We start from the raw sequence: 17,271 nt of genomic DNA on the forward strand, positions 1-17,271 counted from the left end.
TCTTTCACACATAAATGCTAATAAGAAGCTGAGATTTGATGAAATTGAAAAACGGGCTTCACAGTTAAGTTCAGATGGTAATGGTCAATGGCTGTGTGCAAAATCAGAGCAATTGCTCCAGCCACTGAGGAGAACCGGCTGACAGCTTCACCACTACAGAGGTTACTAGAATTATAGTAGCATAGGTGAAATGTGTCTTCTAAATAGGACCTTGCATTTGATGGGGAAACACCCCACAGGTTTATGTGATAATTGTCAAGAGGAAGAGACTGTCGAACATGCTATGATGCATTGTAGGTTATATCAAGCCGAAAGAGAGGCCATGATTGAAGAGCTGAGGGAGGTGGGAATTGAAGAAATAACGTTTGAAAGGGTAGTGGGGGCAGCAGAGGACAACTCAGGCAGAGGCACAGTGGTGAAATTTATTAAAGAAACAGGACTGTGGGATAGAATTTAGTTAATCATGGATGAACAGAAGAGGGCGGTAATGCAACTATAAGGATGCCAACCGCCACAAAACACCATAAAGAAGAAGAAGAAGAAATGTGTCTTCTGCATTGTAGCCATCATAGAAGCAGTGAGCAGCATTAGTGCAGCACTTGGGGAGCAGTTAGTGTCTTGCTTAGGGACACTTCAACACATTGCTGAGGCTTGGAATCACTTCTTCTTCTTCCCCCATTTCTCCTGTTTCATTTCTTTCGCAAGAAAATATGGCCTGAGTCCAAATGGTGCTTTTTGTCCCGCCTCACACTAGTCGGGCTCTAGCTCCCTGCTGGAGGTGGTCTCTCTCTCTCTCTCTCTCTCTGTGGAGGTGTCAGAGCGAGGCTCGCCTGTCTGGGAGAGGACTAGCGCTCTGGGGGCAATGGTGGAGAAAGTACTACATTGTTTTTACTTAAGTAAAAGTATCAATACTGCAATGTAGGAATACTCTATTATAAGTAAAAGTCAGAAATTCTAAATCGACTTGAACAAAAGTATTGGTATAAAAATGTACTTAAAGTAGCCTGCCAAAGAAGAAAGTACTCATTATGCAGAATGTCCCATTTCACAAGTTTTCAAATGTATCCACCTGTTTCTTGGCTGTGTGTTTTCCACTTCCTGTCGGATTTCATTGGATATCATTAGTCATCTGACCGGTTTCATTGGATTTTATTGGATCAAAAGACAGGAAGTGGAACACAGTGAAAAGCCTAGGAAACAGGTTGATAAAATGTAAACAAATCTTTTGAAAATAGTCGATCTACAAGCTCACAATGCGACGCATCGCAACACATTGTGAGCTTGTAGATCTGCTATTTTTAAATGGCACAGTACTTGAGTAAATGTACTTAGTTACTTTACACCACTGCTTGCAAGTTTTGCATTTGTTCACCAGATTATAAATTAGGATCTGGTGATATGACAGGATAATATGCTCATGCCTCATACAGCATCAACAGCTGACATAGAAAACAAACCATTCCCTCCGTTCAGATGATGTTTGTACATCTATGTGTGGCCAGCAGCGCAGACACACCCCAGGGAGAGGAAGAAAGAAATAGGATTTCAGGGGAAGGCACATTCGAGTTTCACAGTCCATTGCTTTTAGAGGTGATAAACACTAATAATCTACCCACAGTACCACTAGACAGCAAGGGTCAATCACATAGGTCGGCAACCTTTTTGACATGAAGTGCCAAGTTCACATTTTTTTGACAGTCAGTGTGCCACATCAACATTAAGTTTCATTATGACACCACATAAAACATTGTCACAATCCGTGACATGTTCTTTTTCCCTGTTGTGTTTTCATGTATTGATATAAAAATATTTGAGAACCACTGGTTAGAATAATTTGAAAATTGTAAAGCAAGCCCAAATAATCCACTACACTTTAGAAAAAGTCTAAAAAAAACACAACCACCAATATTTACAAGCAACTTCACAGAAAAATATGCCCAAAGTCGCTTAGACATGGCAACACTGGTTTCTGGCTCTGCAGTATTGCGTACTTTGCACTCTTAAATAGCTCAATAAACTTATACGCCGGTGTACACATCGAAATGCAACACAGCAGAAAACAATGTTTGATATGTCTTCTATTTTCCAGAAGCAGTTACTTTACGAAGGTTTCAGTCATTCAGAAATATATTCTGCATGTCTCTGCGCAAACATAATCTGAACAGAGAGAATGTTCTGTTTTCTATGTCAGCTGTTGATGCAGTATTAGCATATTATAGTATCATATCACCAGATCCTAATTTATAATCTGGTGAACAAATGCAAAACTTGCAAGTATAGGGGCAGACATATAGCTGAATGGTTAGAGAGCCCACCTGAGAAGAAGCCAAATGTTCCAGGCCTCAGCAATGTGTTGAAGCGTCGCTGAGCAAGACACTAAACCCCTAACTGCTCCCCGAGCTCCTAGGATGGGTACAATGCAGAGGACACATTTCACCTATATGCAAATATACTGTGACAAAGGGTAGGTAGGTAGATAGATATACATTTCGAGAAACAACCGTGCCCCCTCCATGACGTGGCTGTCTGCCTTGTTACTAACACACACGGTATCCAATGGGCATAGACAGACAGACAGACAGACAGACAGACAGACAGACATGAAAGCACACCAGCAGAGTGTCTCATTTGGCCTCCTGGCAGCATGCATTTAAAGTTGGAATTTGATCAGTCCATCGGTTTGCAAGATTAGCTGAGGACAGACATACAGACACACTCAAGTCCCTTTCTAGTTTTGCTCCAAAGGACACAAGGACGCAACTCAATGTTCCAAACTCAATCAACTTTTTATTTTACAACTCTGTTTTTCACATTGGTTGGCTTCTTTTGTTGATTGGTCTGGTCAGTTAGTAGTTTAGGTTGTAAACCTTTAACACAGAGAAACATAAAGATTAGCAACATTGCCATTCTAAAACAAATCAACTCAACTCATTTTTTAAACAACTTTGTGTTTTCAAACAAGTTTTAAACCAATAAAGTTTCTAACAATTAGAGTTTTAAACAATAAAGTTTCAAACAGGTTTTAAAACAATACATGTCTTAAAACAATAAATGTTTTAAAACAATAAACATCTAAAAACAATAAATATTCCAAACAATTAAATGTTTTAAAACAATAACATCTAAAAACAATAAATGTTCCAAACAATTAAATGTTTTAAAACAATATATGTTTAAAAACAATTAATGTTCCAAACAATTAAAGCCCTTAGACCAAACAACCAGTGTCTTATATAAATAACATATAAAGACACATCTTCAGAAAAATAGCTGATCCACAAGCTTGCATTTTAAACCTTTTTTAACATGGCAAATTTATGAACTCTACATTTTAGTAGTTTTAAATCAAATAAACAGCATTTTAGCTTTGTAACATTGTATTCTTTTGTATTTTATACTTTTCAAACAAAACGAGGTCAATGCTACAATGCTCCTTGCAATGTGTTCCTTAATTTCGCAGTTAAACAAGTCACATTAAGCCAAATTACAAAACGTTAAACAGCAACTCAAAAACAAAGTAAAATAAAACATTCTACCGACCATTGGCGTCTTTGGGCTTAACTCTCTGGTTGGAAACTTGAAGTGTCTTCTCTCCTTCTCCCTGGAGTTGGTTTGTTTGAGTGAGCACCTCTGTTCCTTTTCAGGTGCTCCCAATCTGTTGATGAGCAGCCATTTTGCTACTGCCCTCTGGGAATTGTAGTGCTGTTTGACTAGAGGTGTAGTTTTTTTTGACCATATAAGGAAGAGGGTTGGCAATGAAGCTCTGCTTCTGAGTCAAAGCTCCAGTTTGGACTTGAACACACACACACACACACACACACACACACACACACACACACACACACACACACACACACACACACACACACACACACACACACACACACACACACACACACACACACACACACACACACACACACACACACACACACACACAGATTTGTTCTAAAGCTTTTACCTGCTTGTTAAACATAAAGGCAGAATCAAACATCCCACCAAGGTGTTTCACATTGGGTTTAACAAGCGTGGACAGGTTCCCAAGACCGTTGGTATTCCCTGTGATAGAGTGACTGTGAGGGAGGCACAGGACAACATCAACTTCATTCAGCTGTATAAAGCTGTGTGCCTACAGCACGACCACAAAGTTATGGAATAGCCTAACCCCATCCCTCAAAAAATGCAGTTCGCTAGGCTCCTTTAAAACAGCCCTAAAAACTCATCTTTCTGGAGGCTATAAGAGGAGGTAATAGTTTTACTTTTCTTTTGCCTAATAAAAATTTCAATCAATCAATCAAAACCATCATGCAACACTTTGACGTCCTCAAGGCAGGTTATGAGCCTGACTGCAGAGAGGACTGGTTGTTGGTTTTAGTGGAGATAAAACTGTAAATCTTACCATATCGTCTAATCAATCATCAGGTATTTGTTTTGATTGTACTTCTTTTCTTTCTTTCCTTTTCCTTTATTCAGGGAAGCCCATTGAGAGCAAGCTCTCTTTTTCAAGGACGCCCTGATAAAAAAAACTGCCATTGCGTGTGTGTGTGTGTGTGTGTGTGTGTGTGTGTGTGTGTGTGTGTGTGTGTGTGTGTGTGTGTGTGTGTGTGTGTGTGTGTGTGTGTGCGCGCGCGCGCGTGTGCGTGTGTGTGTGTGTGTGTGTGTCAGAAGAGAAATTAGATGCTTGCCCGGGACCCAAACTGTGTGTGTAATGAGACATGTGTAAAGGGACATTTTGTACAAAAATAGCACACACTTTATTGGTAGATACAGTATACATGCATTCTAGTGGTAAAAATACCAGGGCGTAAGGTCAGTATAAGGCCAGATTACTTTGGTGACATTGTGAGCTTGTAGATCTGCTATTTTCAAAGTATTTTTAAACATTTTGATAACGTGTGAAACGGGACATTTTGCATAACGAGTACTTTTACTTTTTAATTTAAGTACTCTTAAGTAGAGAGAGAGAGAGAGAGAGAGAGAGAGAGAGAGAGAGAGAGAGAGAGAGAGAGAGAGAGAGAGAGAGAGAGAGAGAGAGAGTTTGTCGTTTATCGTTTGTCAAATAAATATACACCTTTTCGTCCGACTCCAGTCAAAACTTCAGAAAACCTGCTGGCTTGCAGCTGCACGTAATGTGAAGCTGTTGCATTTGACCAATGAAATGAATGAATTCCTAATTTATGCAAGTGAAAACAGAACTACAAGCTCACAGCACGTGTGGATGCAATGAGTTGTGAGTTTATAGATCAGATATTTTCAGCCCCACCTACCAGGTTTATTGACCGATGCTTAATTTATGGACGTAACATAACAGATCTACAAGTTAACAACGCATCTCTCCCTTGAGCATTGCAGCTTGAAGATCTGTTGTGTTTGTTGATCACACAACTCCCAAAGTCCCCGCCTGCTTTCTTTTTTCTTTCCTATACCTCTGGATACCTACGGTATCCAATGGGCAGCAGTTTGAAGAGGTCATCGATCTGGGAACCTTCACCTAGGCATAAATAGTTGAATGCAACCAGTGGTGTGTTCTAGGTTTTTTCGGAGGGCATAGGCTACGATAATTATTCCCTCCCACACGCACGGCAGGTGCACGTGCACGCGCACATGCATGCGCGGGAATGCAATAACCGCTCTATTGTTAAGTAGATAATGTACACATTATAACCTTCGAAACTCCAGCGGCCAGCGGTCATTATCACCTCATGACAATTAGTCACACATAAGCCTTCACCTCAGACGCCACATTATCACATGAAAAAGGCTGTTTGAACTGAAGTCTACATTCTTGCTGCCCTCTACCACCCCCTCTTCCTGCTTACATTTTGTATTTTGGTTATAATGTGTACATAATCTATCCTAAATATTCACAATATTTGTTTTAAATAATTAGTTTGAATGATTTTGGTGACTCGTAAAGTGTCAGAATGACATGCTCATTAATATGTTGCAGGAGATTTGTTGTGTTGGTACATGATTACATCAGGTGAGGATGCAAAGCAAGACAGACAGCTAGAAGTAATGTTTGCTAATAGCTGCCTTCATTCTTTCATTGTTCCACTGGCATACCTTACATCACACCACCTACACAATACTTTCTCATCAACATCGAATAGGGCAAAGGGGGGTATGCTGCATTTGCTCTGCTATAAAAGGTTGGCCACCAGAAATAATATCTATGACCCCGTAGGATCACAACCTATATGGACAACCCGGTCAAATTTTTGCTGGAAATCCAATATGGCCGCCTCAATATTGGCCCCTATCAGTACGCAGGGGCAAAGGGGGGTATGCTGCATTTGCCCTGCCATAAAAGGTTGGCCACCAGAAATAATATCTATGACCCAGTAGGATCACAACCTATATGGACAACCCGGTCAACTTGCTGCTGGAAATCCAATATGGCCGCCTCAATATTGGCCCCTATCAGAAAATAGCTTTTACCCAGGGGGCAAAACCCCCTTTTTTTTGGAATGCTGCATTTGCCCTGCTATAAAAGGTTGGCCACCAGAAATAATATCTATGACCCCGTAGGATCACAACCTATATGGACAACCCGGTCAATTTTTTGCTGGAAATCCAATATGGCCGCCTCAATATTGGCCCCTATCAGTACCCAGGGGCAAATGGGGGTATGCTGCATTTGCCCTGCCCTAAAAGGTTGGCCACCAGAAATAATATCTATGACCCAGTAGGATCACAACCTATATGGACAACCCGGTCAACTTGCTGCTCGAAATCCAATATGGCCGCCTCAATATTGGCCCCTATCAGAAAATAGCTTTGGCAATAACTTTTGAACCAGATGGGCTAGAAATAAAAACTTGGTGTCTATTTCATGGTTTCAGAGCATGAGAAACTCAATGGAATACTTATCTTTATGATTGGGTGTGTCTGGACCTTTAATTTGCATATTTCCAAGATGGACGCCACGCGAAAATGAGTTTTACTATGACTTTTACAGTGACAGCTGACTGTTATGGCAACAGAGATGGCAGTCCAGAGATGGCAGTCCTAAGAGAGCAGCTGCTGCTTTTTCAGGAATCATTGAATGGGCAACCAACTGCAGTCCTCTGGGCAACCTTCCTGGAGATGTCAGATATTCTCCAAAGGTTTATCTACTACGATCGGGAAGGTGACTGGACAGGACATCTCTGTGAATCAGCAAGAATGCTACCCTACCTCACTGCAGCAGGCCACTACAAGTACGGGCAGCAATCTTTACCTCTGTATTTGGCTGAGATGAAGAAACTACCAGAAACAGCTTCAGAGGTACATGAAGCACTGATGGCAGGTGTATTTGTTGGCAGACGAGCAGATGGCAGCCACAACAGTGTTTCTCTTGACATGCTACTGGAGCCGACCTATAATGCCGATGCCAAGGAAGCAAGCAGTCTGGATGGCATTACACTCAGCCCTGCTGCCAGGACAAAATGGGTCTACACAAAACCACTCACTGCAGCTGTCTCTGCAGAGCTCAAGTCTATGCTCCACCTCCAGTCCTCCAACCCACACCATGAGTCTGGTCAGAGTCGTGTAATCCAGGATGCAGAGATGGTAGTCAAGGTCATGGCAGCAGTGGAGACTAACCCATTTACAGTGAGCACATCATCCACGATCAACATATCTACAGGACAGTGTGCTGATTCCACAGTCAAGGACCACTTGATGAGTGTGAAAGAACTGGGTCTGAAGGCACTGTGTGAGTCATTGTCCAGTGAACAGAAGAAGACAAGCATAATGAAGCTTAACACTTCCCACACTCAAAACACAAAATCTAAAAAATCTAAGGGGAAAACCTCAGCACCTGGCAAGAGCAATGAAATTACTGCCCTCCTGCGAATGACCCAAATCATAGCCAGTGGTGGAGAACTCAACCTTGTTGACTTTATAGGCAACCACGAGTGCAGTGGCTTCCCCCCTTCCCTCTTCCAGGAAGATGGCAGGATGAGAACAGGTACCAAGGCAAGCCTTGTGAAGGTCCTGAAAGAGGAGACCAAAGTTGCATGCATCCCTGACCTGCCTACAGAAGACAGAAAAACAGCAGTAGTTATTGATGCCATGTATGCCATACGCCATTGGTCGTTCCTGAAAGGTGAAGCATTTGGAACAATCGCTGAACGATACCAACGTCTGCTGTTGAATGATGTGCCTGCTGGCATAGAGATCATTCACTTCTGTTGTGACCAGTACAGTGGACCTAGTCTTAAGACAGCTGAGCAAGAACACAGATATGCTCGACCAAAACCTACCAAAGAACATGAAGTCAGTATGCGTTACACAGCTCCAGATCCTCAGGAGTTTTTTGCTGTGTCAGCTAACAAGGAAAACATATTGAGTTTCCTCTGTGACGAATGGTGTGAAAATGAGAAACTTAAGTCGGCCCTTGGTCCAACACATCTTTACCTGGGTGGGTGGTTTAAAGAAGAGACAAGGAGTGTGGTGATCAAGGAGGGGTCTATTGAAGATGTCCCTGCACTAGAATCCACACAACAGGAAGCTGATACAAGAATAATACTCCACACCCTGTACAGTGTCCAGAATGACAAAGTTGACAGAGTTTTCATCCATGCCAATGACACAGACATCATCATCATGTGCCTTTACTATGCAGCAACGCATCTCAGATGCTTTCCAGAGCTGTGGGTGAGAACAGAGCAAAATTCATACCTTCCTATCCATCAAATGGTATCAGCACTGGGGCTTGCACAGTGTCGTGCCCTGCCCTTTATCCATAGTTTAAGTGGCAGAGATACCACCAGGTATCCCTTCTTCACTGGGAAGAAGGCATGGTTCAAGGCCAGCATGCGTCTGGATCTCCCTGCACTTGAGGAGTTTGGTGAAAACTCTTCTGATTCCCTCTCATATGACGTCATCAATCAGGCACGAGACCTCACAATTGCTGTATATACATCCAAAGCGGACCACCCGGAGGATTTTGACCTGAGTAAGCTTAGAGTGTACAAGTTCCTCAATAATAGATCAACCCTCTTAAAGCTGCTGCCCCCGACAGAGAATGCCTTTGACCTGCACCTGAGAAGAGCTGCTCTAGCAACCATAATAGATAAATGTGCACATATCGCCAAGCCGTATATTCCTTCTTTCACAGAGTATGGATGGTCTCTCAGTGCTAGCAATGCAGTCCCCCTTGCATCTACCAAGCCAGCCTTGCCTTTGTCAATGAACAAGGCAATATCATGCCTCTGTTCCTGTGCAAAGAAGGCAATTCCATGCTACTTAGGATGCCGTTGCCAGGTACTGGAGACACGATGCAGCAGGATCAGTGCAACACATGACAACAGTGACAGTGAATAGCATTGTACCATAGTAGCATTGGCTTTAGAAGCAGGCAAGACAGCACCATAGGTCAAAATGAACCTTTTGTAGGCAACCTCAACTCCGCCTTTACTCCATTTGTCACTAAGTAGTCTATATTTTGTTATGTTACTTGAATGCATACCACTATGTTAATTTGTATAGCCCTAAAGTTGAAGTTTTTGGCAAGTCTTGGAGTGTGCATGTGTATGTTTATATTGTACTTAGTTTATTAAAATGATACATAAGATACATTGTGGGCTTTTTCTCCGTTTTTTCTCTGCAATCATCCCCACAACTATAGATCTATAAATCAATAAATCTGGGGGAAAATGTAATACCATACATTATTTATGACTGCAGCCATATTGACAAAATAGAAATGAAAGCTCAAACTGACCAAATGTGTTCATATTGCTTAAAAAGCAGACTTTTTGCCATAACAGTCAGCTGTCACTGTAAAAGTCATAGTAAAACTCATTTTCGCGTGGCGTCCATCTTGGAAATATGCAAATTAAAGGTCCAGACACACCCAATCATAAAGATAAGTATTCCATTGAGTTTCTCATGCTCTGAAACCATGAAATAGACACCAAGTTTTTATTTCTAGCCCATCTGGTTCAAAAGTTATTGCCAAAGCTATTTTCTGATAGGGCCTTAACGGAAACCACAACTCTTGAAACTAACAAATGAGTGGGGCAGTGTGAATTAACACAGGATTGACCCTGGCAGCATATCAATGGAACAGGTGTGTTACCTATTTATTAAGCTACTATCTACAAGCAAGACATCAGTTGAAGGAGTTTGGGAACAGACCTCATGAGACAAAAGACATAGTATACAACACATTATTTTTGATGGGAAAATGAATTGCAACTAGAAAAAGTGCTCCTCGGAGCACAAGTCTCTGCCAGGTCAGGTAGATTATTGTGGCCTCCTGGTGGCGCTATAATAGGCCAATGTGAAAAGGTTGCCAGTTCTTCTTAGGCCTTGCACGACAATCGGACACTGCATTCATGATTTGAGGCATTTTGTTCCAAAAATGTGGTTTGCTAAATTAGACCTGCTGGTGGCGCTATAACAGGCCAATGTGAAAAGGGTGGCATTTCTTCCTGGGCCAAGTGGGAATCTCTGTGGAAAATTTCACGGAAATCGCATGCTGCGTTCATGATTTGAGGCATTTTGTTCAAAATGAACCAATACTGCAAACTTTGGAAGCCAATTTTAGCCAATCAGGATGGACTATGGAAAATCAGACGATAGCCGTGTTGATCACATGGCTATAGAGATACTGTGTACCGATTTGCGTGTTTTTTGGACAAAATCTGTAGGAGTAATAGCAAAAAATGTGTTTTGCAAAAGTCGGCCTCATGGTGGCGCTATGACAGGCTGATCTGAAAAATGTAGGGCAGAGGTTCTGCTGTGGCATCCAGGGAGTGTGTGTGCGCAGTTTCACAGTGACAGGGCCAACGGTGGCGGAGATTAGCTGGTCGCAGACAGAAGGACGGACACACACGGACGGACGGACGGACGGACGGACGGACGGACGGACGGACACACGGACGGACGGGGCAAAACATATTCTCTCGCCATGCCTTTCGGCCTGGCGGAGACAACAACTATGCAGTAAGTGAAGAAAGGGAACTTGGATAGACACTTTCATTCTAACAAACCATAGGCTAAATCATCTGACTAGAACTTTCCAGCAGACAAAGAACTGAAAAGGAACTGAAATCTCAGCCATACAGTATGTATTTATGTACCATACATGGAACTGGATAGAGCTCTCTCATCATTATTCTACTGTAAGTATTTGTCTGATCAGCAAGAACTGCACGTGATGGTGAAGAAAGAGAACTTGGAAAGACAGCAGACAGATAACTGAGAACAATACATAAACCACACGTCATTTGACTAGACACTTCCAGCAGACAGAACTGAGAAAAATACATAAACTAAGGAACTGAAATTGCGAAATTGCAACCATTGCCATGTAAATATATCAAGTCAAGTGCAATCATTAATATGTTAATCATAAATAATATTTTTATTATTGTTTAATGTTGCATTACACTTTTTTCATAATTATTCATAAACTATATAAACTATTGACTTATCCTCTTTGCATTATTTGAATTAGGGGTCTATAAGTCTATAATGAGATGAAAAGGCAGTGGCTAAATAGATCTCATGGCCACAATGAAACTGTTGAAACTGAGCACAAAGGGGGCCCTTCTGTTCTAACCTTCTTGATTTAGCACACGTCACAAATGTGTCTCGTCGTGAGCTTGTAGATCGTTTTTATTTTTCCCGAATATATATATATATATTTATATTGGCTCAGTTTTTGTGGCACTAGTGTTTATGCAGACGTACTAGTTTAATAGTTTTACAATGTGTAGCACACTGGCATAGACACTATGGCACATTACACGAGTCCATTAGTTTATATTTAGCGCCAATCATTTGGGTTTCTGGTAAAAATGGTTGACCAGTTATGTTCGTCACAAGCTGGCATGGTGATGACCCCTGGACAGGGGTGATGCAACTTTGATGATATAGAGGGCCTCTATGATTGTCTGGCCCTCCACCCAGCTCAAGAATCAGAAAAGATCCATTCCACCAGCTTTTGATTTATTTTTGTGTTTGTTGTCACTATGAATTGGATGAATTGGTCACTAACTCATAGAAGTACAGCAGCGAAATGTGGATGGGATTTGTTCCATAAAATTGTGAATAGTATGTAAAAAATAAGTACGAATAATAGATAATAAATACGAAAATAATAATAAGGAAAGAAAAACACATATAACATGTACAATAATGATAAAATACTGGATGTCATGTAAATAGAGTTATGGTTATTGGGTCTGTTGGTACAATAGCTTATCATTTAGCAGCAGTTTATAAAATGTGCAGGTATAATGTGCAGAAACAATAGGCTATATATCTAATAGTAGCAGTGTTTAATCAAAATGAATGTGCAAAAGGAGGCATGTATATTGGGTATATATTATACAGCACATGAGACCTAATGAGAGTCACTTGTCTTTTCCTTTTAGTAATTGTTTGTTCATAATATAACACCTGTATTACATAATTACTCATTGTTAGAACTATACTTGTATTATATAGGCACCCTTCAGAGAAAGATTTGCTATTCCAAACAGCTCACCATGTGTCTGTTCATATGCAGCTCCAGGAGATGCATGCCCTGCTTTTTAACCAAGCCCTTAGTGCCCTCTTCAGGCCACCACATGTTAGCCAATGATTTGATGACCAAATTATTGGCTTAGGATTGTGACAAAAACAAAAAGAATCTCACAAAAAAATGAATTCAAGGCTTCATGGGGTGAATAATCGATTGAAAACAAATGTTTGAGGGTGAACTATCCCTTTAAAGTGGCACGACCAAACCGCTACAGCAGGGGTCTTCAATGTTTTCAATGCCGAGGACCCCCTAGCTGAGAGAGAGATGAAGCAGGGACCCCCCCCCCCACTACATATGATATAACATTGAGTTGCAGATTAAACTTTTTCATAGATTTCAAACAAAGCTTCATAGAGTTGTTTGACAGCAACTATCATCAGTATTGTGTCAATGAATGGTTTTGCCTTGTGTCAGACATTTAACCACTTAAACCCTCAATACTTAGTAAACTTATGGCCTATGGCTCTGCACTGTTTTTTTGGTTTGCTCATTTTTCCCTCTACACCAAACCTCTTCGCTGAAAATAGCCGATCTACAAGCTCACAACGCCTCGCGCTGTAGGTGTCCTTTTAGGATCCCTATTCTGGGGAAGAACATTCAGTGAAAATAGCAGATCTATAGGCACAATGCAATGAGTTTGTAGATCGGCTATTTTCGGCAAAGAGAGTTGGCGTAGAGGGACATACAGGACCCAAGAGGATCTAGTATAGAGCCCTGGGGTACAGTGATCAACTATGTATATAGGGTTTAAGTTGTTAAAGGCTGGCCAACTCATGAGACCCCCCCCCCCCCTTTAAATCAAGCAAGAATCTTGCTTGATTTAAAATCCCCCTGTGGTGCACACAATCAAAGACAAATGAAGCCACTTTGTCTTCAGGTAAAAAATAAAGGACATTTTATTTCTTTGAGCAAGGTAAACACAATGTAGACTGTCTGCATCAGGGCCTCACAAAGTGGCTAATTAGTCACAGTTAAAAAAACAGCTGTTTGAGGCATTAAGCCCATCACACGTGTAAATATAAGAGGGCACAAGCAACCATAGCAAACACCAATATAAATGTCAAAGTAATAAATCATACACAATGAGTTACCAGCACCAAAATAAAATAAAAAAGAGAAAATGCCCAATTTTTGTATTCAATGTTCATTCGATTTAGACACAGATGACAATACAGAAACAGCAAGTCAACATCATCGTTCAGTCCTGGAGACATAGTGACTTTCAAGGTACGATCAAGTGAATCTAAATATTGACTGTTTTAGAACACTGTGATTATTCCAGTTGTTGTTGAAATCGAAGCAGTTCAACAGCTCCAGTGAATATGAAAATGAACGTTCAGTTTAGAGTTCAGAGTTACAGTATATAAAAAGATCTTAACCATGGCACACGTCATGTAAAAACAACTTACAGTGCACATGTTCTGTAGCAATGGAAGTACATTAAGCCTCGAAAGTTGATGCACACAATTCCTACAGGTGTCCCACGTTTTGTTGATTACTTTCAAACCCTCTGCCTGTATGAAACAGACAGACCTCTGAAGAATTATTTGGACATTATGGCACTGTAGACAGTACGTAGTATACAATTCTGCTATCATAATGGCGAGAAAAAACCCATTAACAAAGGAAGACAAACCCCATGATATACTTTAAGTGGTCAGTGATCAATTTTTACATTTAAATTGTTCAATAGTTCTGCAATACTCCAAATAAGTAAAGTGTGTGTGTGTTTGTGTGTGTGTGTGTGTGTGTGTGTGTGTGTGTGTGTGTGTGTGTGTGTGTGTGTGTGTGTGTGTGTGTGTGTGTGTGTGTGTGTGTGTGTCTCAGGGAATTGATTTACAGCACAAGTTCAGACATTGGAAAGCAAACTGAATAACAAAAACCCTTAAGAAACAATCAAATAAAAACAAATCAATCATTTGAGCAATTCCCATTGGCCTCTACCGTATATGTACGTATATCTCATAGAAAATATACAGTGAAACAAATAAAAAAAGAAAAAATAAGAAAAGAAAAGTGGTTCTACTTAAATGTTATAAAACTGAATCACCAACATTACAAATGTGGTCGGTCATTTGTTTAAGACATCACTACCGTTAGGTTGTGTCTAAATAGGGTGGAAGAAGAGCGGCTTTGTCAGATAGCTCTCGAAACCTGGAGACTGTTTGAATTCTTTCTTGACTTTTTTTTTTTCTTTTCCTTCTTCCACTTCCCCTTCTGCGTCCACTTCCACTAGGCAAATCTCTTTGCACACAGCGGCATTGACACGGGTGAGGATTCTAAGGATGTCATGTCTTCTGGAAGCAAAACACACAGACATGGGAGTGAATAAACGGCAGTGACATCTTCAACAGGTGTGAGGCAGATGTGACATTGGAATGCGTTCTGAGGGCAGCATTCAATTTCATTGGTCCTCGTAGACTGAGTGGCAGGGGGAGGGTTGATGACATTCCATTTAATAATGATGACTGAAACCAACAACAGATGTTTAGCTTGGCTGAATATTTCACATGTTTGGGTTCATACTGGTTAAAATACCTTGTAAAAATGGCATTATTAGCAAATGATGTACTCATGTCTAGGTTTAGTCTGAGGGTATGGGGGGCCCGATCTGCTATCTCACCACCCTCATCAAAAAATCACCCTCCTTAGCTCAGTGATCATGCCTCATGCCAACTTTAACCTTTCTGTATTGGATGCACCCTGTATTTTGTGCATTAAGTTTTTCTATTTTGTTGACATTATGTTAAATGTATTATACGAGACATTATTCACCAACATAATGCACTGATGTTGTTTCTTTCTTTTTTTTTTAAATAATTGGTGTAGTTAGTAAAACTAACCACTAGTGTAAAATGTTGGTCCATAAAATTCTTAAGGTAAGCAATAACTACTTATTGCATGACTAAAAAGTTGTATGTACTGTATGTATGTAGGCTGAATTTAACAATGTATCAAATGTATTATGAAAATTAAATGAACAATTTCCTTGTTCTGCCGTAAAATGTTATTGCTGTGACACTATAGTAAAAAAAAATGTCTATGTATGTCAACTATGTCACATTATCTTTGCCCCACATGCATCTGAGAAGCAATCTGAAAATTGAGGAATATGGCATTGTATCCGATTTGAAATAAGACAGTAGTTTGTTACATAATAGTATAGAAAGTGTATTGCTTTACCTTTTGCACCCTTTCTCCAGTTGTTTGCAGAGTTCTTGGATGTACCATGAGCCTGTTTTTTCATCCCGGCACGAGGCATACTGGTCGATGTTGGCAAAGCCAAGCAGGAAATCTGCATATTCTGGAAGGGATTCTGGAAGGGATATCTGGGGAGATGCAGGAGATCCATCAGTCTTCAGCAGCGGCGGGACCATTCTCTGGATCCCCTTCCCACGGCAGGCTTGAATGAAGAACAGTTTGGGCTTCTTGAAGAGATCACTGCAATCGCTGCCGTTGAAAAAAGACATAATGTCCTTGACGGGTTTCCTCTCGTTATCTGTCCCACAAATGCCATCTGTCCACCCATGAGACAGAATGTAGCACACAAAGCAATCTCCATGCTGAGGTACATCTAGATCCAGTTTGGTGAAATTGGCAGACTTATTAGACCATTGCTCAGCACCAATCAATTTGTTTTTCCTTTCAGTGAATCCGAGCCAGCAAAGAACTGCAGCACTTCGACCATCTCGTCCATGGTCTTATCCCTGCACCTGATCACTTTGAAACCCAGCAAGCTGAACACACGCCCCAACTCCACTACAAGGAAGAGAAAACATTCACGTTTCATTATTTCGCTTTGTGCTGTAACATTACTTAATATCACGCTGCTGAGATGATCATTTATTTTGGTGTAAATACTCACAAGAATCTAGTTGTGTACCCAAACGGTCCTCTGACGCAAGGAATGTCTCATTATCAAGGATGAGACAGTAGCCCGGTTTTGTCATATCATAGGGAGGATCCTGTAAAATTAGAAACATCAGTCAGTTTGGAACAAGCATTACCGGGATGTCGGTGGCATTGATGCGTGACTATGGTTAGTGGTTAGTGGTTATGGTTAAATAAAAATTACTCTTGCTCCTAATCCAAAACAACATTAGTAATTTGCTGTCTAAGAATACAAGTTACACATATTGTGTATGCCTTCTATAGTTGATTAAGTTGTATTAGTTCTTCTTCAGATTTTTTAGTCGTATCAGAGCCTTAGAGAGAGAGAGAGAGAGAGAGAGAGAGAGAGAGAGAGAGAGAGAGAGAGAGAGAGCGAGAGAGAGAGAGAGAGATATTGTGTTACCACTACTTTTGCACAAACATTTCTGAGCGCAAACTACACTTTTACAACTAAGAGATGTATTACTTGGTCTTACAGGTCTTAGGTAGATATATTCTCTAACTAGCCTGCCCTCAGGGTTGCAAACAACTCACTCCTTCAGTAAGCTGCACAACATCTCTTGTGAGTGGAGTCCTCCATGTGTTCACATCCCTGGACACCCACCTATTTTTGAGCGGTGAAACCGCTCTTATGAGTGGGTTTGGGACTCATCCGTAGTGAACGTTTTTCTTCCGTCGCGAAAATTTGTCTTTCGCTGTACTGTGATTGGCTGTGACGTACTGTGATTGGCTAGCGAGACGCATGATGAAATGAATAACCCATAAATATCAACATTCACTTTAAAAAATATATATATTTATTTGAAGTGAGCTTCCATCACTGTGATGACCACTGCTGTTTTTGAGCACCGAGCGGT

At 40.9% G+C, this 17,271-nt stretch overlaps 1 protein-coding gene across 1 annotated transcript in view; it reads right to left on the reverse strand.

Moving 5' to 3' along the window:
• The window catches only part of LOC311044623 (caspase-8-like), a 33,283-nt gene extending 16,790 nt beyond the window's left edge, over nt 1-16,493 (reverse strand). The window contains exons 1-2 of the mRNA XM_084056334.1: nt 16,389-16,493; nt 15,707-16,282 (exon numbers count right to left, since the gene is read on the reverse strand). Coding sequence (XP_083912460.1) covers nt 15,707-15,993 — 287 coding nt within the window. The 5' untranslated portion in view covers nt 15,994-16,282; nt 16,389-16,493. The remainder of the gene's footprint in view (nt 1-15,706; nt 16,283-16,388) is intronic.
• Nucleotides 16,494-17,271: the final 778 nt, after the last annotated feature.

The sequence above is a fragment of the Gymnoscopelus microlampas genome (assembly GCF_963454915.1).
Source record: "Gymnoscopelus microlampas genome assembly, chromosome: 1".
Taxonomy (NCBI): domain Eukaryota; kingdom Metazoa; phylum Chordata; class Actinopteri; order Myctophiformes; family Myctophidae; genus Gymnoscopelus; species Gymnoscopelus microlampas.